This window comes from Pteropus medius, unplaced genomic scaffold, assembly GCF_902729225.1.
Source record: "Pteropus medius unplaced genomic scaffold, Ma_sr-lr_union100, whole genome shotgun sequence".
Taxonomy (NCBI): Eukaryota; Metazoa; Chordata; class Mammalia; order Chiroptera; family Pteropodidae; genus Pteropus; species Pteropus medius.
In genome coordinates, this window is record NW_024349800.1 from 60,389,543 (window position 1) to 60,414,424 (window position 24,882).

The window sequence follows — 24,882 nt, forward strand, 5'->3', positions numbered from 1 at the left end:
ACTTCACACCGGATTTCTCCGAGAGCCGTAAATACCTCCCTCCTGTTGAGAACTAAGTAGTGAATCCTGAGGTTTCCTCAGTTGGATCTTTTTACTTTTGTGGGGATGAGACAAGTAGAAGGGAAACTCGTGCCGGTATCACTGTTGAAAATCAGTGTATAGTGAATTTTTGAAAAGTATTAATTTTTTAAAATGCTATCTAGAAGCAAGAATTTTTTAAAAATCTAAACGTTAAGGATGAGTATACCAATAAATCTAAAGTAACGGCTGACGTTTTTAAAAGTAACCTATGCTTGAGACAGGAGTCCGGGTCTGAGGGGCCCCTTGTATCAGTGTATCTAGCTCCTTCAGAACTGCTCAAGGTCGCCAAACCACGATTTAAGAAATAATGCTGCTATTGTTAATCTATTCTTATAAGGTTCTGGTGGTAAAAAGGAGAAACTTAGACACTATAGACACTATGTTACCTTGTCGAAACATGCTTTAAGAAACATGTTTTTAAAAATCCGCCGAGAGCAAGTCACTTCTGAGTTTTTCAGCCTATGTGGACACGGCTACTGACTCACCTCTCCTGCCCTAGCCTAAGGCTTCAGTTTCCCCATGTTGTGAAGACACCACAGTTGATTTGTAAAGCACTTTGAAGGTAAGCACTGTGTGACAGTGCTTATGCGTGGGACTCTCCTTGAGTCCCTTCTCCATAATGACGAGTTTTGTTCAGAATTGTAATAAGTTATGAACTGCATGGTTTAGATAATCATAAATATTTGATCAGCTGTCCCCTTTGAACAAAAATCGTATTCCCCTGATTTTTAAAAAATTTGTTGCATCTTTGTAGTAATGTAATTGTATTTTATGCCTGCTTTTTATATTAAAAAAAATAAAAGAAATTGAGACATAAGCATTTTCATACTTTTCCTGTGAAATACTCTTGTAATGCTGCAACCTTCTAAAATTGACCCCCAAAATTTGCCTTCCCTAAGAGATGGGTATAAAAAATGAGTACAACAAACAAGTCACAAGTAAGGTTACACACAGACTTGTGACGACTCGGTCCTGTCACTTAGTGCACAGAGAAATACGAAATACAGAATTTCAACCAGGAGTCTGTCCCTGATTCGATTCCGGTTTTTTTAAGGGGCATGCAAACCTACAACATGAAGTGTCAAGGATAAGGAAGAGAGGCAGGGTGCCTCTTGTCAGGAATAGTGTGCTGATAGTTTTCTAGAAAGCATTTCTTGGGTAATCAGTGGATTCTTTTCTAGGATACTTACTGGCTCTCTGGTCTGGGACAGGTTATTCACTCTGAGCCTCAGTGTTTTTATCTGTAAAATGGAGATTGTTTACTTACAGGATTGCTGTGGAATTAAATGATTGTGTAGAATATCTGGAATAGCTCATGTTTGTTCCCTCCCCTCCTCAAGGGCAAAAACGAAGAATTCTTCATCTAAGTATATTCTGAAAGGAGTTGCTTTAAACAATGATAAAGTACTAATAAAGTATTTGAATAAAAGATTTATTGGACTAAAAATCACATAATGTGTATTATACTAATGGTCAGATTGTTAACTGCATATGAGAAAAGATTTACTGGGATTTTTTTTAAATGACAACTATAATTTTAAAAACTACACAGTATTTTCAGATACCATGTTTCTCTTCCTGCTGGTCCCAAGCAGAAATTCTAAAAGGATTAATCAGTTTATATTTTTAAAATTGCACTTTACGTAACTTAAAACTAATCACATTAAAACAGTTTTAAGACGGCAGAATTCAAAATATGAAAGTTTATTTTACATAAATATTTTCTAATAAACATTGCTTACTGCATATACCAGGATAATGCCATTCAACTGTAAGAGGAAAGAGAGTTTTTAAGTGTTAGGGTTTATAAACATGAAAATACAGTGTAGAATCATACCATGTTTAGAATGTGATAATGAGAACAAAATCCATAAGAACTTGGCAGAACTCAGCAATACCCTTTACTGCATATATTTTCAATACACAAAACCTGGTTGAGGTCAGGCTGTATTTCGTACTAAATTCTAGTAACAGTAATTGCATAGATGTGGCCTTTTAAAAATGGTTGAATCAGAACGTTCACTGGGATTGCCTCATCGTAAACAGAGATTGCATCCAATACTGCCGTTTCTTAGGAATTACTTAAAGGCACAGTATGAAGCTAAAGGACCACTTTGGTGTATGAACTCAAGCTAGTTACATTTTTGCATGCCCTGATGTGCTTCCAATAACATAGGGAGGATTGCACTGTTACGATACAATAAGGATATCCTGCTTTGTCTGTTACAATTAAACAGTCCCAGAAAGTGAACCCTAGGAATTTGTTACAAATCCACTTCTGACTTTGAGCAAAATCCCACTCCATTCATGTTCATTTGTGCTCTGCACAGCATTTGTTTAAAAGATTCTGAAAGCTGAAAAACAGATGCAGTTAGCTCTAGGCAGCTCAGCTCGTTGGAGAGAACTTAATCATGACTAAGGGTCAAAGCGAGAATCTCCAAATGGGATTCTTGGACAACTTCCATCAATCAACCTCAAAGATGCAGATGTCTGAGCCCTAACAACCTAATGGAGGTGGTGGGGGGTCATTTTTAAGTAAGCAGTTAAATGGCCCTTGCAAATCTAAAATACCTTTGGCTTCAAAGTTTCTGAAATGATTGACTAAATTTATAAAAGACCTTGACCCAGCAATGAGCTTTTCTTTTTCTTTGGTTCAGTTATTCGAAATCCACTTTGTAAGAACAGTGTCCATCATTTAGCCTTTAAAACGGTCTTCCGATAGCGAAGTACTGTAGCAGTGACCCATAAATTTAAAGCCAGCATGGTCACAAAACGTGTAAGAACTGAAATCAGTCAAAAGAAAAGAAAGAAGTGTATATTAATACTTTTCACATTATAAAACAAAATCACCTGCTTTAAATAGAAACCTAAATAAAGTTTTACCCTGCTCCCACTGCCCCCCCCAAAAACCTGAAACTTAGAACTATGGATCATGAGAACTTCTGAACAATTTTGGTTCCAAATATTTCGGGAAAAAATGCTCTTCCTATCATTGGCCACTTGGCCTGACTTCATGAGTAATAATTTATCAAATGTTTAATTTGGAGAAATCTGCCTCTGGCTGATAAGGAGTATTATATAACCTTTTAAAACCCCTTTACTCATTTTTAAGTCTGGAGGGTAGTGAATGGTGTCTCAGAACCTCCCGTGTAAAGGAAAGGTGGTACAGTGTGTTCCGTCAAGATAATTCTGAAAAACTGGCCAAACGTCAAGATTTTTTATATGCTCAATTTGGGAGTTGAAAATGCCTAAGAAATTACTAAATTATTTTTAGGCTACCCCAAGTATTTTCTCCATCACCGTTCCCCTTTTTAAAAATTGACAAGGACATGGAGTCAAATGATCATGTCACTCCCCTGCTTTAAAAAGCCTTCCACTGCTTGTGGGCAATTCTCGGAGGTTCCAGACCTTTTGGCCACTGCACCCTCTCCCCCCCCTGTCGGTCACCGTACTCACGCCCACGACGCGCTCACTGCAGGCCGCCTCTCTCTGAGGCCAAGCCTTACATCCTCGTTGCTCATGACTTTCACACCTGCTGGTCCTTGTAACAGTTTCTTCCCCACCTTCTCCGGGTCTCACGCTTATTCAAATCCATTTTCCCAGCTCCCTCCAACTAGGTCAGGTCCCCATTAGGTGCTCATCCTGTCCTACTCTTCCAAAACACATTTTATAATATTTTTCAATAGTTAATTGCATGATTACTTCATCAACTTTTTCCACTGCTGGAGTGGAAGACAGGCATCGACTCTCATGCGTACTCTGCGAGGGGCTACGAAAGTAGATGCTTAAGGCTATAGACGGTGACTGGTTGTTGCTGGCCTCTAAGTTTACAGTCCAATGGAGCCAAGTCACAATCTGTTAAACCCTAACACTATTTACAAATGAAGGAGGCATAGGTGGCACAACATTGTTAAAGGAAGCGGGCAGAAACATTTTTTGCTTACGTGTGAGATCATTGGTGGTCATTAAAGTTGTTATTATTCTTGCTGTAAAAAAAAAAAAATTGGCAATAAATATCAACTCAGACAGTTTGGTAGTTAGCTAAATAATGTCTTTCAGTTTTCAGTACAGGAATAAATGCTAACTATTCTTGAAGGATTTTGGTAGTACAGAATACTAAGTAGTACTATGTTTCATAAGACTTCTCAGAGCCAGCCATGTTTCCTAGCCCAGTGATTTTGAAGCTGCTCATAAGAGCAGAAGCTGTTCCTGGGAGGTAATTCAGAGCTGCCCAGGGAAGCCCGGGGTGGGAGGGTATGGAAAGCAGAGCTCACCCCAAAAAGCAACTTTTGAAAAACTCATTTACATATCGAGCTTCTGGTTAGGTTTCATTTAAAGAGAGACTCCCACTAAAAACAATGTTTTTAAATCACTGAACTCTGACCCCTTTTTATTTTCTAGGTAAACGAAAGCGAAGCCCGGAAAAAGGCATGGTTTTCCAAAGGGTCTAACGAGAACTGTTTAATTACTTTTTGTGGCGTAGCATTTTGCTTAGTAAGCACTTAGGAAATGGGGGTGACAGTTTAAACCGACACATGTGAAATGGCAGGGAACGCCACTACCTACAACTCAAGGCACGCCTTTCCCAACCCAAAACCAACCTATACGAAGCTCTCCCTCTGCCTAACACGTTTTGCATTTAGCATATACTGACATAGTAGCTTTTCGGCCTGATCATCCAACTAAACTAAGCCCCTGAAAGGCAGAGACCAAATCTTATCAAATGTTTTGTTGCCAATTTTGATAACCCAAGGATTTACGGGAGCTTTGTGAATGGTTGTTGATTAAGTCAGCAATGTATATAGGAGGGGTGGGTCTTACACAGATGGAGAGAAGATTCTATCCCCTTAGGGAGGTGGCCAACTAAGGATCCTTAAGCAAACTCTTAAAAAGACTTTTAATAATTGGTAAATGGACAATAGTAACAGTGACTGAAGGAAGTCGGGTGAGGGCTAAAACGCACATTTCATTCACTTCTAAGTCAGCACTGCTGAAGTTGTTAGTCTCATCCATCAAAAAGGGAAGCTGGGCTTAAAACCAGTTCATTTTTTCCCCCATAAAATTAGTTCTTCTTTTTATCATCTATTCAAATATTTAAGTACTTATTAAGCAGAGTGCCATGCAAAATAGATTGAAATGTAATATATGATCTCTATAGGTACAAGTTCCCAAGATTTCCTTTAAAAAGTTTAATAAGCAACATTTAAAGATTAAAATACCTGAAAATAAAATTAGGGAGCTAAGAAGTAACATATCCAATTAGCAATCCCAGAAGTTATATATATCCCTACCAGCAACCTGGATGCAAAAATTGGTCCCTTAAGATAAAGAAACATGAAGGAGTATAATTCAAATATCTAAAACTAGTAAATCTAATTAATGTGATAGCTCTGAAATTTTAAAATATCTACCTAAATATAGCATATATGTATTTTAAGTAGTTCCTGCAGGAATCCAAATGAATAGTGGAAATTCTAAATTTGGAACCAAATTATGGCTCCAGAAAAACCCCATTGTTGCAAATTTATATTCATTCTGAAAAGTCAGTGTTTGATTTTCATCTCTTTAATCTGTTCCATCATAAAGATTCAGATTTTTAAAACAATAAGTGGATTCAAGATAATCATCCTCTTAATGCTTTTCAAAGAAGGAGAGAGGACTTAATACTAGCCCAGGTTTTAGGTAAAAGCTGCTTTCACTTTTTTAGCAGCTGGATAGAGAGTCATCCGCAGCCTCGTAAATATGGACACACTAGGCAGTTCCATCTGAATAGCTATTTGCGAAAGATTAAAGCTCAAGAGACTATGGATGGCATTTGGACACCAAGTTAACGCAGTCTTCTGGGTAGACACCCCCTCACCGCCCTCACCCCGGATAGAGTCTTGTTCTTACCCACACAGGTGTAGGAAGCGAGGCTCCAAGTCAGAGCGCTCACAGCTCCGGAGTCCCCAGTCTTCCACAGGTACTGGAGCTGAGCAAACTTACTGGCCACACTGATGAAAAGACATAAACTCTGTGTGCAGATAAAACACAAGGAGGTCAAGAGTCCCTTAGTTGCCAAGGCTGAAGAGCACCAGATACTGAAAACGCTTTGAAAGCCAAATTTTCAGGTCAAGTGATAACCAATTTGCACAAGGGCAAAATCCAAGTTTAGTGGAAAGGAACAACCACAAGACATTTATTTATAATGCACCGATTCCGCGGCTGGGTGAGTAACTGCAGGGGGCGAGGGGTCCTGGGAGCCCAGGGAACAGCGTGATAAAAGGAGGGCTCTTGCTCTGCAGCGTCCAACGCGTCCAACGCGACAGACGCTAAGAGGAGAAGCCAGGACAGCCGCTGGGGATGAAAGTGGCTGGTGTCCTTGACTAGCTCATTTATCTTCCGTCCGCGCAGAAAGAAAGCTCCACGAGGAGAGAACTTATTCTGTTTGCTGCGAGGTCCCCAGCACCTGGAACGGCGCTGGCACGCGGCCGTCACTCAGCGAGTCCCGTTGAGTGTGACTAAATCCTTAACGACGAAGCCATTTGGCAAATGCGATGACGGAGGCGATCGCAGGGTATCATGGGAGGAGAGAAGGGGTGACTTGGACAACGAAGAGTTGTAGGGAAGGTAGACAAGCAAGGGCCCGTGGTCAGGCCTGTGGTCAGCTCCAAAGGCAGGTCTCACTAGGAGCTGGGCGCAGGTGGCCCGGATGACTGACTCCAAGCGGGCGGAGGGGTGGGGGACGTGAGGAAGGCGGCCCTGTGCAGTCTGGGTGACAGGAGCTGGCCGGGGAGGGAGGAATGGAGGGACAACTGGCCAGGACACAGACCTGGCACCTGCAGGCGGAGGAGTCGGGGAGGGTGGCGGGAGGGGCAGGAGGCGCGCACGCGCTCCATCCACGCCAGCAGGGGACAGGGCCGCGTCCGGCAGACGAGCGCTGGCCAGTCCTTCCGACGGCACCCGCTGCTGACCCCAGCAGACGGCGTTCCCAGGGAAGAGCCGGCGTCGCGATCACGAAGGCGTCGCCTCGGGGGCATGAGCAAGGCCCGGACGATCTCAGCGCACGTGCTTAAGGGCAGGTGACTCGGCTGTCACGCAACGCAGAGCCTAACGCGAGCAGGACCTGGCAGGACGAGCGAGCTCGGACCATGGGGAGATGACTTCGGAGGGCTTCGATCACATCCTTTTGTGAATAAACTACGAGTATGTGAATTATCTAAACCACGAAAGCACAGTTTAGAGTTTCTGCGGACGGGATTTCTCGGTCCGAACTGGTACTTTTGAAACCAGTAGGGCTGTAAACCTTCCAGAACTTGGCTTTTTCACGAATTCGCACAGCACCCTCCCCCGCGGGGGCCCAGCGGCTTCTACCCTGGGGGAGCCCTGAAGCCTCAGCTCTTTCTTCACCGCAGCTCCACGACCCTCGAGCCAGACCTTGTCCCCGAGGCCCCCGGGCCCGCCCCGGAATAGGCACCGGGAAAGACTTGGGGACAGTGACAGCACAGTGCCAGCATGCAGTCCGTGCTCGACGAGGGGAAAGGAAGCCTCTATGAACTATCGGAGCCCCGGGGTGTGGTCAGAACAGAGCATTCACTGGGAAGGCACAGAAAAATCAAAAAACCCTGCAGCCCTCGGCCTCCATCCAGACCGGGTCCCCGGAGCCCGCTCCGCCCCGCGCCCGGAGCGAGGCTGCGGGAGCCGGAGGCTCCTACGGCTGGCAGCCTGATCTCCCCAGACAGCCGGACCGGCACCGCGGTCCTGGAGAGGGCTTCCGGTGGGGTGGCCAGATTTAGCAAATAAAAATACAGGGCACCTGGTTAAACTGGAATTTCAGATCAACGACAAATCATTTTTTAGCATAAGTATGTCCCGTACAATATTTGGGACTTAAACTAAATACGGACACTAAATATTTAGAATAATATTTATCCTAAAAAATGATTTGTCCTTGGTCCGGCAACCCTACTCGTTTGCTCTCCCAACGTCGGTAGGTTGGAACCTAACTTGGGGAGTCAAGTCAGCTTTCCAAGAAAGTGTCACAGCCAAGATGCTGGGGGAGGAGAGGGCGAAACTCGTGAGTTGGGTGTGGAAGGCAGTGACTTGTGACCACCAATTAGTCGTCCTCCTTTTCCCGTATGCTGGAAACATTCGCTGGATCGCCTTGCAGAGATCTGTGGTTAGAGGCTCCATGACCGCCAGCGGAATCCTCTTCCCACAGCATGGGTTCGGCTCTCCCCCAAGGAAGGGAGAAAGTACAGGGCTGACCCTTTTCCAAGGAGGACAAAAATGTCTGGGGGCAGCAAACTCAGAAAAGCGAGTAGGTGGCCAACATGTAATTATGAACAGGACAGGAAGCTCTTTAACTTACGCTCGGTTCTTCATTCCAGTACCGTTACCTACTGTCCCAATCCAGTTCTTTATGCCCCCCCCAAAAAGTATAAAAACTTCTGCCTTCCATTTAAGTGAGAATAATGTCTTTTAATATTTGGAGACCGCTGCGCTTGCTTACAACTGAAAACGTAGCAGCTTAAACATTTGATCTAGCAAGTTCTTTGAAGGGCAGTGGAACGGAGAAGAGAGAGACAGACCAGTTCACACTCTTTTCAAGGCCAGCACTTACCATGGAAAGATCAATGATCCACTTCTGCAGGGTGAGGACGAACCAAGACACCACGAATCTTACCGAGTGCTAAGGAAGTGGCTCAGCAGGCAGCAACCCCAACCCCCACCCCCGCCCCCCTCTCCCGCCCACAGAAACAAACCCAGACCGCAGAGGTTACACGGCAGCCAAGGGGGGAATTGGGAGCAGCTCTGCTAGGACTTGTCAGATTTGGAAAAGACAAAAACAGTTTCAAGTGAACACCTGCCAGGAGTCTAAAAGAATAGAATAGAAGCAGATTAGAGAAGAAAATGACAAAAACAAAACAAAAAAACCCCTGTATTCATGGACTGTTCCAAATGGTTTTAACTTCTGGCTTAATTCCACACCACGTAAGCATCGCTGAAGAAATGTCAAAAGTTAAGTTCTGACAAGAGGGGTCCGACGTTACGAAGTCGGCATATCCTGCAAGGTTGATGTCACGTGAAACTCTATTGATTTTCCCCTTTCCCACTAACCCCTGTGTAAAAATGATACAGTGGGGAGAGAGATGCTGGGAGACAGGACGGATGACATCTGATCGTCATCAAGCTGAGGGATGCTGCAGGAAGAGAGGGCCCGGCTAGGGAAGCTGAAGCAAAGGAGGGGACAGGCAGTGAGGGGACAGCCAGGAGCCTCTGCTGTGACCCTGGGCAAGTCCCTTTCCATCTTTCGACCTTGGTTTGCTTATGTGCAAAATGGACCTAACATTCGTTGCCCTATCTACCTCCTCGATGCGACGTTGCTCATCGTAAGGACCCGACAGATTGCTGTGAATATCATTCATCGTTTAAATGAAGGGGCTGAAATGGACAATGCCCTGTGCTGAAAGTCAGCAGACTAACTACTAGCAACCTGGTCAACACCGGAAAGGCAATGAATTTGGATGAAATCCGGTTTTAAAAACATTCTCTAATTAAATTTCTTAAACTAATTTTTGTGGTATATTTTTGCCCCATTTTGTGCCATCTCACCTCATTCTATTCATTCCCGATATACATTTTATTTAAATAGTAAGCCACGCAATGCTTTTCATCTACAAAGTACTCTGTTTCCAGGAGCCTTCAACCCGCTGGGGCTAACCCCAGCTGAGGGGCCGGGGAACGGTATAGACACACGCTCTTGCAGAGGGACGCTGAGTCACGGCCTTACAACTCCATGGAACAGCAGAGGGTCAGGACTCAGTGTGCACCCGGCTCCCCTTTGCAAAACGCTTCTAGTAAAACAGCCACGATGACTGTGCCATGCCCTCAGCTTGTAATTTGGTTCTCTCGATAACCCTAAAGAGACAATAATATCCCATTTCGCAGATGGGGTATCTGCGGGCTTAGAGAGCTTTTGGCAGGTGGCCAAGGACACCAGGTGCTTCCCACCTCCCTGCACCCACGCCCTCAAGGTGCTCAGGGCAGACAGGGCGGGGCAGCACCCTCCCCCTTTCTTCTACCCAGAAGACCATGTCACTGCCAGTCAAGGCTTTCCCAGCCTCCTAAGGAATGTGACTGTGACGGTCAACCCGAGACAAAGAGTCGAAGTGAAAGTCAGGCCCTGGGGACATGTCTGTGTAATGACCAGCTCCCCACAGGGGTCCTGCTAAGGTCTTGACTTCCAGGAGCCCTCCCGAGCCTGCCCCCGCACCCACACAGGCTGACCGCATGGTGTTATGCCGGACACGATCATGACTAGGACTTAACTAATTGGGGACATTTTCATGTCTCCTTTCCCCTAAAGAACGAGGTTGGAAGAAGTCGCTCAGCAGGCGTGCTCTGCCGCTGGGAACGTTCACCAGCAAGGTCCTAATCTACATCCCAGGTGGCGCCCTGGACAGCACGAGGGCAACTCTGGGCTGCGGAGATGCATTTGCTCACACTGAGTCTTGCATTTGGGATTCTTTTCAGTGTAACCGAAAAGATCGGTATGTGGTAAATGGCCCTGATGAACAGGGGGTACTATTAGGAAACGCGGCACGCCCAGGCCCACCTCCGATTCTGCGGCGTGGAAGGATACAGGGCGACGTATGGCGCTGACGCGAACACGTTCCCGTTGAAGTGGAAGACACCGAGCAGGAGGATGATATCTGACGGGAAAGGCTCAGCGTGAGACGGGGGAGGGGCCCAGGGCCGCGCTGGGCAGGGAGGGCTCGGTTACCTTGTGCGATGAGAATGGGGTACTCCAGGTAGGTCAGCAGCGGGTACTCGTAGTAACATTGGTACCGGAGAAACACCAGGTACCTGGGGAGAGAGAGGGCACACCTGAGCTCGGACCGACCTGACACCCATCTGGGGAGGCCGGCAACACCAAGAGCACAGCCTTGTTTGCAAAACCTTGGAACTAACTAGTGTTTGGAGCCTGCAAAAGTCAAGGAGAGAGTTTGACAGCAAAGAGGGTGGAATGTTAATTTAATAACACGACTTTGGGAGCACACGGCCCTGGCTCGGCTCTGGACAGCTCTGGACATAACATGCGCGGTCTGTCCCTTAGGATGGTCATTTACAAACGATTTTTGCAGAAGGCAATGCACTGGCCAGGATTAGGAAAGACAGGGGCTTCTGGGACCAGGTCTGCTGTCCCCAAAGCTGGAAGCATACCCCAGACACCTGCTCTAATAGGAGCAGAAATGACAGCAGCCTCCTGGCAGGGAGCACCCCCCCCGCCCCCCACTCCTGAGGCACCCTCTGTGTCTAGTCCTGCACCTATGTCACTCTGTGTGACCCCGGCCTGCACGTGCTCCTGCTCCCTGTGGCACCTTAGGCAGGCTGCCTCCCCACCCACCGCCAGGTTCTTGGGTCATTCCACTGCCAGAGGGCTGGTTTTTTTGATAAGATAAACTGTATATAAAGTGATAGGTGACACCCCAGTGAAGGTCAAGCCCTCACTTCTTTTATGGGGGGAGGAGGGGAGGGAGAGCAGAGCTGTGTGCAGGCTCCCCACTCTACAGGCAAATGTCGTCCGGTCACCCAGAGCGGGCCTCCTCTCTCCCAGCTCAAGGCTCTACCTGGGGACTCGGGTCCCTCTCCCTGACCTTCCTTGCCTCCCGCACCTTCCCTCTGCCCCTTCTCCCCTCCCCTACCTAAATAGACACCGCAGCCGCTTCCAGCCAGTGTCCTTCATCCTCCGGGGCCCCTCTCTACTCTCCAATGCCCGCCAACCAGCCTGGGGGCCCCAGTGCTGTAGGGTCATTCACAAACTCCTGAGGGGTCACACACCCTCGCGTTGGCCGAGCCTATTCAGAGGAAGCCTCTCGTTGAGTGGGCTGTTGGGTGGGCACCCAGGGCAGGTCTCCTGCAGGGTGGGGCCCCTCATCCCTCCCACCCCCAGCTCTCCTCGGCCTTCCTCCCTTTCCCGTGGCTTCTTCAAACAGGGCTGTCCCTCGAAGGAATGCTTCTGCGGAGAACCGGCCATCAGAGCCGCCGGGGTTGGGGGGGGCGGGGTCTGGGCTGGCGAGGAGCGAAGCGGGGAGGGCCCTGCCCAGCCGGGAGCGAGCGGCTAGAGCCGCTAGTCCGTTGGGTTTCCTGTCCGCGGTTTTCCCTCTAATTAGAGTCTTCCCACCAACTCCACCACAGCGACTGCGTTTAGGAGCAGCCTTGGCTAATCTAAGTCCCCCTGCACCGCAGCCTCCAAAAAGCTCTCTGTTCTGCATCTGCCCACCCCACTCCAAAACAGGGAGCTTTTAGAAGCCACAGGGTCCTTAGAAAAGTTTGACCCCTCAATTTACAGGCGGGGAAGCGGAGGTCTGAGACAGGGAGAGATGGTGGGGGTGGGGGTGGTTCAGGGATGATGTACAGTAATGTGCCCCTTCAGGAGGGGATCACTCGGAGGAATGCACCCTTAGGCAGTTCCAGCCACCTCTGCAAAGCGCGCTATGCAAACCTAGCTGGTACAGCCCAAGCCTGTAATCATATTCGCTGGACTTTTACGCGACTGGCAGTGCAGGTTTGTCCACACCAGCATCACGGTTAACCCGCAATGTGTGGTGTGCCACATTACCTGGCTAAGAGCACACTAGGCGATAGAAGTTCTTCGGGTCCATTTTAATCTTACCGGACCACCCTGGTATCTGCGGTCCATTGCTGACCTAAAAGTCTTTATGCGCAGGTGGCTGTACATGAGAGCCTCCGGATGCAAACGGCCCTGCTCAAAGCCAGGCTGATGGTTTTGGCACTAACCGGGGAGTGATGATCTCGCTGGGTGTCGTCGGTTTCCCCATCTGTAAAATGGGCCTGCACCGTCATTTCCCTACCACGCAAGTTGAAGGGCAGCAAATAACGAGAGGAAGTGAGAGGCCCCGGGAAGAGCCGGTCCCCGTCGCCAGGGGCTTTCGGCCCAGGTTCCCAGCCCCTACTTAATTATGCCTGCGGCTCTCTCGGCTCCCGCAGGCCAAGGTGTGTGGGGAAGGGCAGCCCCGGGCGCCGGGGTCCTTACCCCGCCAGCTCCAGAAGCAAGCTCGGGAGGCTGAGGCCCCGCGCGCTGCGCGCCGCCCGCAGGGCGGCGATCTGCGGCAGCTTGAGCGCCGCGCACACGCCCAGCGTCGTCCAGTTGCAGAACCACAGCAGCTCCGTAGCCATGGCGCCGGCGGCTCAGGGCTGTGGGCTCGGCGGATCCGGCTGCGGCGCGGGGGACAGCCACTCAGCACTCGGCCACCGAGCTGCCGAGTCCTTCCGCCGAGCCTGGCTGCTGGCTCCCGCCTGGGCCCCGCCCGAGCCCCGGGACCACCCCACCCAAGCCCGCCCAGGGCGGATACCCAGCTCCGCCCTGAATTCGGCCCCGGCCCCGCCCAGGGAGCGACCCGCCCACCCGGCGGGCCCCGCCCCTCCGACCCCGGATGCCCCGCCCCTCCGACCGCAGCTGGCCCCGCCCCGCCGCGGCTGGCCCCGCCCACCCGACTGGCCCGTCCCGCCCCCGGGACGGCCCGGCGGGTCCCCGCATGGTTGGGGTCGCTTCCACCCGGTGCCGCCGGGGGCTGCCTTGCCTTGAGCGGGCTATACCCGCTGTTGATTCCCTTTTCAGTGTAAAGCCCACCGCGCAGTCGCGGGCCGCGGTGAGACCCCTAGACGGCCCCGCTTCCCCTCGGGTTGGTGGGCAGAGACTGAACCCCGGAAGGGCAAACGGGCACCCCTCCCACGAGAGTTCTCACTCCCTAAAAGTGTTTTTCTTTCTTTTTCTCACCACGCATTTCAGAGATTAAAACGGGTAAGAAGGACCTTAACGACTCACCCTAGTTATGCGCGTCCGGCTCGCCGGGCAGATGGGGAAACGGGCCGGAGGAGGCTGGAGGACCCGCCGCGGCCTGGGGGCCAGAATCTCCGGGTGGCTCGTTTCCTGCCCTTCCCCGCGGCTGGCAGGGGGAGAGCCTCAAGCCCGGGACGCGCCCTCATGGGGGCTTGGGCCTTAGCCCCGAGGCCCACCCGCCAAGCCTGCATTTCAGCACTTCAGAGGGAACAGTGTTGAGGTAAAATCGATTTCTATTAATAAAAGAGGGTAACACGTGGCACAAGATGAGGGAGTGGGATGCATTTTTACAAGCGCTCAAAATCGCATAGGTTTTGAGCCAGATTACGAAGCAGAAAAAGCCATACAATGCGAGAATCCACGATCTCTGGTTTTGCGCTCCGAACCTCAGCGGGCCTTAGAGGCTTCTCCTCTCTAGGCACCATCCTTCCTCTCCACTCCTCTAGCCCTCACCTGGCCGTCATCTCCTTCCTGGGGTGGAGGACCAGAAGGTTTGAGTCCCCATCTAGGGCTAAAGGAGAACAGGATGTTTAGAGGGAAACCTTTAAGAGGAAAACAAAGATAGTGCATGTGTGTGTGTGTGTGTGTTTAGCCCTTCCCTTTTTAGAGATCCTGAAATATTCACAGGTGAAATACTGTGATGTCTGGAATTAGCCTTAAAATATTGGGGGTTTGGGTGGGAGGGTGGAGATATCAGTGAAACACGATTAGGTGTGAGCTGACAAATTTTGCGGTCGTTACGGTACTAATATGGGGGGATTATTATACTACACAATCTACTTTTGTATAGGTTTGACATGTCCCGTATTAAAAAATTTTAAGGCAAAGAGGAAGATGGGCATGAAGTGCTGTCACCCTCATTCTAAGGGGAGGTTCTGAGCTCCGGAGAGGTGGCGCAGCTTGCCTCATGTCACACAGCCAGCATCTGGTCTTCCTAGGTGGTCTTCCATCCAGGTAATAACAGGTCTGACCCTGCTCAGCTTCTGCGATCAGACAGGATCGGGTTTGCTCAGGGTGGCATGGCCATAGACCAGATCTGTCACTTCTGAGGTGTGTGACTTTAGACAATTCACTGGACCTCTCAGTGCACCTATATTCGCCTCTATAAGGGGGACACATCAAAAGCTGCCGGCGCCCACAGGACATAGGCTCTCACGGATCAGCACCACCTGCTATTCGTCATGGCAGTTTCCTTACTGGGCCTTGTCCTGACTTGCCCAGCACTCCCAGCTTCCCCTGGAACCGGCCATTTGCCTAAGGAGCAGCTTGTTCTTTTAATGACTACGGAATGGTGTTTAGAAGCAAAGACCTAGGACTATCTGCTTCCTGTTCTTGCAGAATCATTGCTCCTGGCCTCTCGGAGGGTGGGGAAACGAGGCTATGATGTGTGTGTGTGTGTGTGTGTGTCTGTGTGTGTGTGTGTCTGTGTGTGTGTGTTGTGTGTGTGTGTGTCTGTGTGTGTGGTATTAGCCAGCTCAGGCCACCTTAACAAAATACCACAGACTGTGGCTTAAAAACAAAAGCTGATTTCCTCACAGGCCTGGAGGCGGAAGCCCACAGTGCCGGCAGCTGCTTCCTGGTGAGACCTCTCTCCTTGACTTGCAGATGGCCACCTTCCTCAGGTGACTTTTTCTCTGCGCTCACGTCCTTGGTATCTCTCTACATATAAGGACACTCATCCTATTGAATTATGGCTCCACTCTTGTGACTTCATTTAACCTTAATTACTCCTTTAAAGACTGTCTCCAAATACAGTCACACTGGTGGTTAGGACTCCAACATGTGACTTTTGGGGGGACATACACACACACTGTATATACTCACATACATTATATCTGATGTATCTCTCTCACACACACACTGTGTATACTCACGTACATTATATATAATGTATAATGCACGCACACACAGAGAACCAGAATCTTCCTTTTAGCGAAACCCCCAGATCTGTGTGCACGCCAAGTTGGGAAGCATGACTACCCTCCTTATGAGACCCCTTCAGCGGTATCGAGTCTCTTGGCGTAGTGGACCACGGTGAGTTTGAAATGCAGCTAATCTTCAGAGACAGCCTGGCTAAGTGCTGGCATGTCGTCTTGACAGGTAGCAGCACTGAAGATCCTGTTGCATCATCTTATAAAAATGGAAAGACCTCAAGAGCAGGCCACCTCACATTCACCGCAGCCCTTGGGGACATAAGAGTCAACACCACTCTTTGGGTCACAGATGTGCATGCTTGGGAGCGAGCTTGCTATGGTAAATTCAAAATGTGTCCTGGGTGAGCCACCCCCAGGAGACATGGTCCTAGGAGGCAATAGAATGTTCTGGAACTTTGAGGGGTCAGAAAGGTCTCTAGCGAGATGAGTGTATTGGTGAGGGTTGGTTACAGACAGCAGAATCCTCCTCTTTGGTTGGCTTAATTATTCTTATGTCTTCACCGAAGGACGAGGAAGCAGATTTGAAGAAGCATCTCTAAGGAACAACTTTCAGAAACTCACTGAACAGTCGCCCTGGGAGGGAGCTGCTGCTGTCACCACCACTGTCGCCGTCACCAGGAAAGCCACCCATTCAGGAGCTGCCACCACCTCTGCCCAGTGTTCTTGAAGCTGGGGACTGACACAGCACCCAGGCCCAGCTGTCACATGAGGTCCCAATACTGCATCTCTGTGCATCCAGAGGATCCTGGGGTTGCACCTTCTGCCTTCTGAGTCTCCTGGGGGTGCCTCTGCCCAGCAGGAGGTAGGTTCCACAAGAAGCCTGACCACCAGGGTGTCTACCACACCTGGCCTCATCGTCAGCTGACTGTCACAGCCAATGGGGCACAGCGACCACTGGGCCATGCCATCAGGACCTGGGATGCTTTGGACAGAAGCTGTGGCTTTTGTTATTCTTTACTGGATGGTAGGGAGTGGTGGGAAATAGGGAAGTAAGAAAATCCAGTCTAAATTGTCATTCCGATGTGTTTGGGTGTCAGCACTGGAGGCGGAGGGCCCAGGCCACACAGGAGCAGTGGGAGTTTGCTCTGAAGTCTCCGCCGGCTCAGCCCTGGTTCCCCATCTGGCTTTTCTCATTGCTCCAGGGGCTCTGTCACTCAGACCAGACAGCAGGCCTCCCAGTACTCAGGAGAGGGCCCGGGACACGGGCTGGGGAGGAGAGGGTGTCTGAGTCCCAGGGCTAAGGGCTGGCACTGAGGGCCAAGGCTGCGGGGAGTCTGGCAGAGACTGCAGGTGAGCCAGCTGTATCTCTGATGGTCTCAGGGCAAAGTGCTCCCGCCCTCCACGGCCTCTCTCCCTACCTCTTCCAGCTTACAATGCTCTACTGCTGCCGCGGACACAAGGAGTCAGCTGTACTTGGCCGTAGACCTTTGTTCATGAGTCGTAGACTCTCTCCTACAGCATCTGAAGGGAGAGAGTAGGAAGGACGAGTGTGCCAGCATCGGCCAGGGAGAGGAAGACATCTCTGAAGAGAAGGATGCAGCCGGGAGGATGCCGGGAACACGGGGGAGGAGCACTTCTGCTTCTTGGGTATGTCAAGGTGCAATTTCCGGTTTATTTGTAAAGGGAATCTAGACGGATGACTGTCCCCCAGGGATTCAGTGAACTCAGCTGATTCTCAGGTACCCTGATTCTGGTGCGAGCTGCCCCAGCCTTCACACACGCCATGAGCATCACAGTGGCCTCCACCCTGGTCAGATTGCTGCTCATGGGAAAAGCAAACTAGGGAAGTAGTGACAAGCAGCAGTGGCAGCTACAGAAGCATCTGGAACCTGCAGTGCCTGCAGTGCGCGGGCGGTTTACTTTGATTCTGTCATTCTGCTTCTCCGTCGCAGCAGGGAGGCTGTCCCCATTTCCAGGTGGTCCTGGTTGTCGATTCCTGGCCTGGCCATATGGCGCTGGTTCCCTCTTCTTCCTGCCTGTCTCCCGCTCTGTTTATCCTAGGGGTGGCCAGGACCTGGGCCCTCCCGTTCTGGGGCCCTCCTTAGTCCCAGCCAAGGACAGCAGTTGAGGTAGACTTATGGGAAGAGGATTTCTAGCTGGCTGGAAGCCTCTTCCTGTACTGAAGTCCAGAGCGGGAATGTGGCTGATGCAGAGATGCGGGAGCTCTGGTCCTGTCCGCATTGGCCCTTACAAGCTGTGTGACCTCAGGCAAGCCCTTCATGTCCCCAGGCCGAGGTTTCCTCATTCTAAAACCAGGATAATCACACCCATCGCATAAGGTTATGGAGAGGTGCATAGCAGGTGCTCAGTGTGGGGTCGATTCCTACCAGGTGCGAACTAGCAAAACGTCGTTGGGAACCTGTGGGCAAGGGATGGGGATGAAGGGTGGGGGACGGTTGCTCTAGGTGTGGCCAGGCATGGGCCCTGCAGGAAAGGGTGCAGTCTCAGCCTGCACGTCTATCTTCGGGGTTCCTCTGTGTGGGCAGTGCCAGGCGGAGGGATCTGCAGAGAGTACCCACTGCAAATCTCTCGGGCCCATAACAGTATCTCGGTCTGGAAGAACTCTGCCCGCTTCCTGTCTACACGGTTACATGGGACACGGCCTGTCACAAGAGCCTGCTCTACTCAGGCCACGTGAGGAGAGCAGGCAGCGAAGCTGGCCATGCACTGCCTTCTGGGCGACTTGGACTTGAACATTGACTGGTTCCATCACCGGCCTGGCTCTTAAAACAGGGAGCCGCCAACTCAGAGGCACTGGTCGTGGCCTTTCCCCTCGCCACCTCCCCACCCCCGTTTTCCTGGGATATTCCCAGACCTATGGGAAGGTTGCAAAAACAGCACAAGGAACACCCCCAGACGCTCTTTATTTAAGTCTGTCTGCTATTAACATTTTCACCCACATTTGCTTTATCTGTCTCTATTTACATGCCACATACATTTTGTATTATTGACAAACCATTTGCAAGTATTAGTTACGGACATCATGACCCGCTACCCCCCAACACTTCAACATAGACCTCTCAAGAACAAGGGCATTATTCTGCATCACATTGATGTAATTGTCACCCTCTGAAAATTGAACATCGATATATTGTTATTATCTAATGCTTCGTTCATATTGTCTGATATTTAGTCCATTATCCAATATTTAGTCTGCAAAGTCTCTTTCAGAGCTGCTTTTGCTTTGACATGGGAGCTGGTATCCCCGCCCCCACCCCTTGCTCCGCATGGCCTTGAACCTGGATCATGTCCTCAGCCCTCCTTTGTCTTTTCCGACATTGACATTTTGGAGAATCGAGGCCGGCTCTTTGGCAGAATGTCCCTCGGTGCAGGAGTGCCTGGTGTTTCTCCACGGTCACGCTCAGGTTATGCGAGGCGGGCAGGAGTGCTCCTCCCCGGGTCCCCTCAGGAGGCTCATGATGTCAGGGGTCCCAGTGCTGACGAGGTCATGTTTAATAAGAATATGGTTAAGGAGGTATCTTTCACTCAGTGGTTTTATTGATTCTTGCCTGAACCAGTTAGTTATAAAACGACGATTTTCTGTTTTTATCATTTACTTTGTATTCTTCAGTAGAGAAGAGTGTTTCTTCCTCTACTTAAAAATTTAAACAAATATCAGTCTGAACTCATGGATTCTTTACTGTTAGTAATATTCTTTGACGGCAACTGTGGGCACTGGCTTTGCTTCTGAAGCTGTGGGTGGTGGGTTGCCCTAGGTAGAGTCATATTTGAGCATCATCCGGATGCTCAAATCATGTCTCCATTCTGTTTTGAACCCATCCTCACTTCCTGGCACAGGAAGAAGCTCCGGGCTCACCTCGTACATTCCTTGGGTAGTGGTTATGTTTTACCGCATGGAAGCAAAGATGCTGGTTCTGCCAGTGACGAGAATGAGGCAGAGGTGCTCAGAGCAGCAGCGATAAAAAGTGAGGAAAGCATCTTTTGGGCTTTGCTACGGCTCGTCAGCCCCGATTACAGTCCAGGCGCCCTGTCTCCTTGCTTATAAAGCCCTTTGCCTTTGCTGTGCTGATCAGCGGGCGTGGTGCCCACTTTTTCTCCTAGTTCCGGCCCCAGCGAGGCAGGAGGCTGGTTGTGGGCTCTGGCACAAGTGTCCTCAGTCCTGATTTCCTTGCCTCCCAGCGGGTGACGTGGCCACCGCATGGGAAGGTTAGAAGCAGGCATCCTCTTGAAATGAAGGCGGATGTGGCAGGGAGCGGAGGGAATGGCTGGCTGGTTGTGGAGGGCCCTCCGATGAGGCTGCTGCTTGCAGGGGAGAGTGGCCAGACAGGGGGGCTGCAGCCGCAGGAAGAGGCTGTGCCCAAGGGCTCTCTGCCCAGACTAGTCTGTTTGCTGCTCCTCTGCCCGGAGCCCTTCCGGGCCCGGTCTGCCCGCCCGGTGGAGATACCTCTCCTTCTCTCTGGCTTTTCCTTGAGGACTAGTCCTTCTGCAGAAGGACTTCCTCCCTGAGCCTCCTCGCTGGGAGGTCTGTCTTTTCAATCCCCACAGACAGGCATCAGTCTATACCTCGTGTCTAAGCTCCCACAGGCTGTGGGCTCTGAGTCGCCAGCTCTGGGGTGGGGTCTGGTACAAGGTGGAGCAGGTGCCTGGCTCTAAAAGGCTTGTCCAGGCCCGAGTCTGGAGCCCCTTCAGTCGAAGGACTGCATCTGCACACAGCTGGAGACCCAGGGCTCTATTTCAGGTGTCGCTTCAAGCATTTTGCAGAAAACTGGTGTCCAAAGCTACTTGTGGAATTGGTCAGATCCTCTGCTTTTTGGTTGGGATCACTACTCAGCCAATATTTGCCCTGTGACCCTAGCACAGTGGGAATAGCATGCTTTCTTGTCCTAGTGAGGCTGGACTTGACCATGGGACTTATTTGGCTGATACAAGGTTGGCAGATGTGGTGCACGCAAAAGCCTTCAACATGCTTGCACGGCTTGGTTTGGCCCCGGGGTGTGGTGATGTGCCATGAGAACGTGCCGCAGGAAGCTCTCGGTCCAAGAGAAGAAAAGACACGTGGACAGACTTGGACCCAACCCGAGGCCTGGAGCCAAGTCCAGCTGGGCCAGCCAAGATCAGCCGACCCTGAGCTCCACGCAGACCTGTGAATAAGAAATGGGGTGATGGGTCACATTGCAGGATGTAGCCACCTGCCTCATCCCAACACTGCGTGACTCAGTGCCCATTGCACGCCCAGAGAACAGCACGCGAAGCTGGTGACATCCTTGGACTCTGTCTCCCCTCCCCGACTCTACAGCTGTGGAGACAGGCCCAGGGAGGAGAACATGGCACGGTGAGTCAGGCGTGGGATGGGATCCTGGACATGGAAGGAATCCAGACCCCAGGATCCCGGGGGCGCTGACACCCCCTTGGGTCCCCTGCTCAGCTCCAGCCTAGCCCTGCCCTCCCTGACCATCACACGGGTAACGACAGAGGTGGACAGAGAGAGAGATTTGGAAGTGCTACGAAGCCGCCTTGAAGATGCAGGGGGCTGAGGGCCACGGGAAGTGGGCAGCCTCTAGAAGCTGGAAAAAGTGAGGAAACAGATTCCTCGAGGCTTCGGAAAGGAACGCAGCCCCGACGACACCTCGACGTTAGCCCCGTGGAACACATTTCGGATCTGTGGCCTCCAGAACCGTAAGGAGACACATATGTGTCGTTTTAAGCCACTCGGTTTGTGGCCGTTTGTAGGAGCAGCTGCAGGAAGTGGGAACAGAGGCACAGAGGGTCCAGCCAGCTGCTCAAGGGGCCGCAGCTGCTAAAAGTCGGGAGTGGGATTCGAACCCAGGCCGTCAGCGCTCCTGACCATGGCGCAGGCTCCCTCCACGGGCCCAAGAGGGAGTCCCCACCCCTGCCACTCAAATTCCTTAAGCCCTCTTAATCGCATGGGTGAAAACGAGCCAATGGCGCCCTTGTAGAGTTTGCGTGGGGCTCGGGAGGCCAAACCCCTGACCGACACGTGTGGGACGCTGGCGGGAGCCCAGGGCCAGGCCGGCTGCTCCCACCCCCACGCTCACCCGCCTGGGGCAGCCCGGGAGCCCTTCTCCTAGACGGCTGCAGCTCATCTGCCAGCTTCTTCTTCCGGGCTCCTTCCACGAAGAGGGAGTCCAGGCCAATGAGGGTTTTCCCCAGGGCCGTGTCCACCCTGCTGCCCACGACCCGGTTCGTGGAACTGGGAGCACGTGCTCCGGCAGCTCCTCCGGCTCCTTTTGATTGCCCTGAGGAGAGGGGACAGTTCACGTCACACGCGGTGTGGGAAACCCCTAACATGCTGCTTCGCATGTGGTGGCAGAGCCACAGGTTTGGCCGGGTTTTCCGGTGAATTTTTACTTGAAGTCTAACGTACGGAAAAGCCCACAAATCACAGCTACAGCTCCACGGACTCCCACAAAGTGAACGAGCCTGCGGAGCCCCTCCTGATCTGGACACAGAACACGATCAGCCCCCAGACGCCTCCTTTTAACCCCCAGCCACCGCCTTCGGCCCCCTGCGTCTCCCCTCGCTTATTCGGACCGCCAACACCGTGGGTTGCTTTGGCCTGGTTTTGAACTTTGTCTCGGTGCAATCCCGTCTCCTCTGCCTGGCTGCTTCTCTCAGGAACGTTTGCGAGATCCGGCCATGTTCCCGCTGTGTTGCTGATCGTTCACCCTCCTTGCACAGGGCATTGCGTCGTGCAGCTTCTGTGTTATTCATCTAGTCGGCCACGGACGGCACTCGGGCCGCGCGGGGCTTGGGGTGTCACGAGGAGGGCCGGTGTGAACAGCCGTGTATGTGCGTGCCGGTGACTTCCATGACCGAGGGGCGAATCAGTGAGAGAATGTAGGAATTCGGAGTGATCGGATGAGTGAGGCAAAATCCCCAGCCCTCCCCACACCCCGTTCACGGCTAACCTCGTGCTCGCTCGCACTGAATAGAAGCGACAGGACCAGTTATGTAATGAGTCCTGCCTTTCGCCTGGTAAAGTCCGCACGCAGGAGGCCCCACTGCTGGGCGCGATGCAGGTTTCAGCGGTCAGGTTGCTAGACAGCCCTTGGCAGGGAGAGACTCTGGAGGCGGGAAGCCCGGATCTGGAGCCCAGTGTAGGATTTCAGGTCCCATGAACTAAGTTTTCTGTCCCGGGACAGATAGCAATCCAGCAAGGCCAGCAAGCGGACACGGAACCCTCCCTAGACCTCACAAGCTTCGCGTCAGCGTGGCCACCACCGCCTTGGTTGACTTGCTACCTTGCTTATTTTCCAGGCGGTTCTCTGACCATCCTTCCTATGGCCGGATTCATTGTCCCACAAACCGAGTGGTATTTTACTGGGTGCTGGGGGTGGGGTGTGAGGATGAAGTCATCTCGGTCTTCCCCATAGGGAGCCCACGGTGTGGTGAAAGCGCTCATCACAACGCGGCGTGTCATAGCAAGGGACGTGCCACACGCTGGTGAGTCAAGCACAGAAGCACAGAGCGGGCTCATCGAGGAAGGGGATATTTCCCAGGAAAGGAGGCCCTCGAGGGGGGTCTCGAAGGGTGAATAAACGTCCATCAGGCTGAGGAGGTGAGAAGGGCGTTTCAGGCCCAGGGGAGGGTGGGGACAGCATGACAAAGTCATGAGTAAGAGAGTGCGGGTTGGTGGGTGTGGGGCGAGCGAGGGAGGCAAGGTTAGATCTCGGGGAGCGTGGTAAGCCACCCTGAAAAATGCAGATTTGTTGAAGGATTTTAAGCCGGGGAGACATATGGTCAGTTTTGCGATTTAGGAAGATTACTCCAGTGGGATAGATCAGAGGCAGGAATTAGTTTACAAAGTATTTCACCTAAACTCAGTCTCCACACGGGCCACAACACACATCATCACACACGGCTGACATCCTCGTGCTGGGGAATAAAGTTCAGCATCAAATGCCCCTCATTTCCAGTTGGTTCCTCTTAAAAATTCAAGCGGCGCCGGGAAAAATTAATTTCTAAACGCTCCGCGGAAGTGTTTTCTTTCCCGCCAGACTCCACGTTTCTTAGGGCAGCGCTGTATCTTCTCCGTCTCTGTGCGTCCCGGCCCCTAGCGCACAGTAGGTCCCCAGCGAATGAGCACACGCGCCAAGGGCGAGCGCGTCTGCCAGGAACGCGCTCTGGCTCACCATGGGGCCGCGGTCTTTCCGGAAGCTCCAGGCCCGAGCCCCTCAAAGAAGACACAGTGACAGTGTGAGTTCTTCCTGGCGTCCTCACAAACGACTTTCCGGCGTCAAGTCAGGATGCCGATGCGCCGCACGCCATGGTCCCATCGTGGAGCAAGCGAGATGCTTTCGAAGCGAAGCGGATGCCGTGCGGTGTGTCTTACAGAGGGAACGGCGGCTGTTCCTGGAGCGGAGACTGTGCTGAGAGGTCGGGGTGGCAGGGAAAGCAGCGAGGCGCCCTCCCCCGAGCCCCCGCCTCGTCGCAGGCCACCGAGGGGGCCCCGAGCACTTCGTGAGGAAGAGCCGGTTGTCGCTCGCCCAGACGTTTGCAGCCTTTCGGCGTGTGTGGCAGAGGAAGGTGGGAGGTTTGGGGAAAATGGGGAGTGGCAGAGGGAGACCGTCGCTGCTAACGGCACTGGCAACTCGATTCTTATTTCGATCTGCTTATTAAAAACCAACAATTCTGTAAGACTCTTAACAAAAATAGCCTTTTCTGCCCCGATCCTCACAGCCCCTAGAGTCAGTTTCCAGGCTTTCAGCTGTTTTCCCGCTTGCTTTTGGCTGCCTTGTCCCGAGACAGACGGCTCCGTGAGGCCGGGACCAGGCCTGTCTCGTCCCCATGGCAGCCCCACAGAGCGGCTCTCCTAGGGGATTCTGGGTTGAATGAACGCATGGAGAGCCGTCCTCTCTCTGGGTCAGACTGGGATATCTTTCCCCAGACGCAGTCCCAGCCTCCTGTCGCCCACCCCCTGCCCCGCTGTCTCTCCTGCCTTCAGCTGGACGGGATCTGGAAGGAACCAGGCAGGCCCGCACTGGCCTTCCCTGACCTTCCCTAGCCTTCCCTGGCCTTCCCTGACCTTCCCTGGCCTCC

General features: G+C 51.7%; 1 protein-coding gene and 1 long non-coding RNA gene across 5 annotated transcripts; one reads left to right on the plus strand and one right to left on the minus strand.

The window, feature by feature from the left end:
* Positions 1–1,497: 1,497 nt before the first annotated feature.
* SLC66A3 (solute carrier family 66 member 3) lies at positions 1,498–13,400 on the minus strand. 2 transcript variants are annotated; one of them, XM_039887845.1, is made up of 7 exons: positions 13,121–13,400; positions 10,847–10,929; positions 10,706–10,775; positions 8,684–8,741; positions 5,974–6,094; positions 4,026–4,067; positions 1,498–2,864 (listed from the first exon to the last, which is right to left on the minus strand). In XM_039887845.1, the coding sequence occupies exons 1-7, from the start codon at positions 13,261–13,263 to the stop codon at positions 2,773–2,775; spliced, it is 609 nt and encodes a 202-aa protein (XP_039743779.1). In that variant the 5' UTR covers positions 13,264–13,400; the 3' UTR covers positions 1,498–2,772. The 2 variants fall into 2 exon arrangements, with proteins under 2 accessions (XP_039743779.1, XP_039743780.1); XM_039887846.1 differs by lacking the exon at positions 13,121–13,400 and adding an exon at positions 12,865–13,092.
* Positions 13,401–13,582: 182 nt separating this feature from the next.
* On the plus strand, positions 13,583–19,474 carry LOC120621959 (uncharacterized). Of its 3 annotated transcripts, XR_005658361.1 has the most exons (5): positions 13,583–13,736; positions 13,877–14,147; positions 15,466–15,549; positions 16,028–16,180; positions 16,368–19,474. It is a non-coding gene; the product is annotated as an uncharacterized LOC120621959 (long non-coding RNA). The 3 variants fall into 3 exon arrangements; XR_005658362.1 differs by lacking the exon at positions 16,028–16,180; XR_005658363.1 differs by lacking the exon at positions 15,466–15,549.
* Positions 19,475–24,882: the final 5,408 nt, after the last annotated feature.

Bases quoted from the DNA above. Each gene is read 5' to 3' on its own strand.
- SLC66A3 (XM_039887845.1), bottom strand. From the start codon at position 13,263: ATGGCTACGGAGCTGCTGTGGTTCTGCAACTGGACGACGCTGGGCGTG. The intron at 10,930-13,120 runs GTAAGGACCCCG...CTCTCTCCCCAG, and splicing joins TTGCTTCTGGAGCTGGCGGG to GTACCTGGTGTTTCTCCGGT. The intron at 2,865-4,025 runs GTAAGCAAAAAA...GACTGATTTCAG, and splicing joins GACCACCAATGATCTCACAC to TTCTTACACGTTTTGTGACC.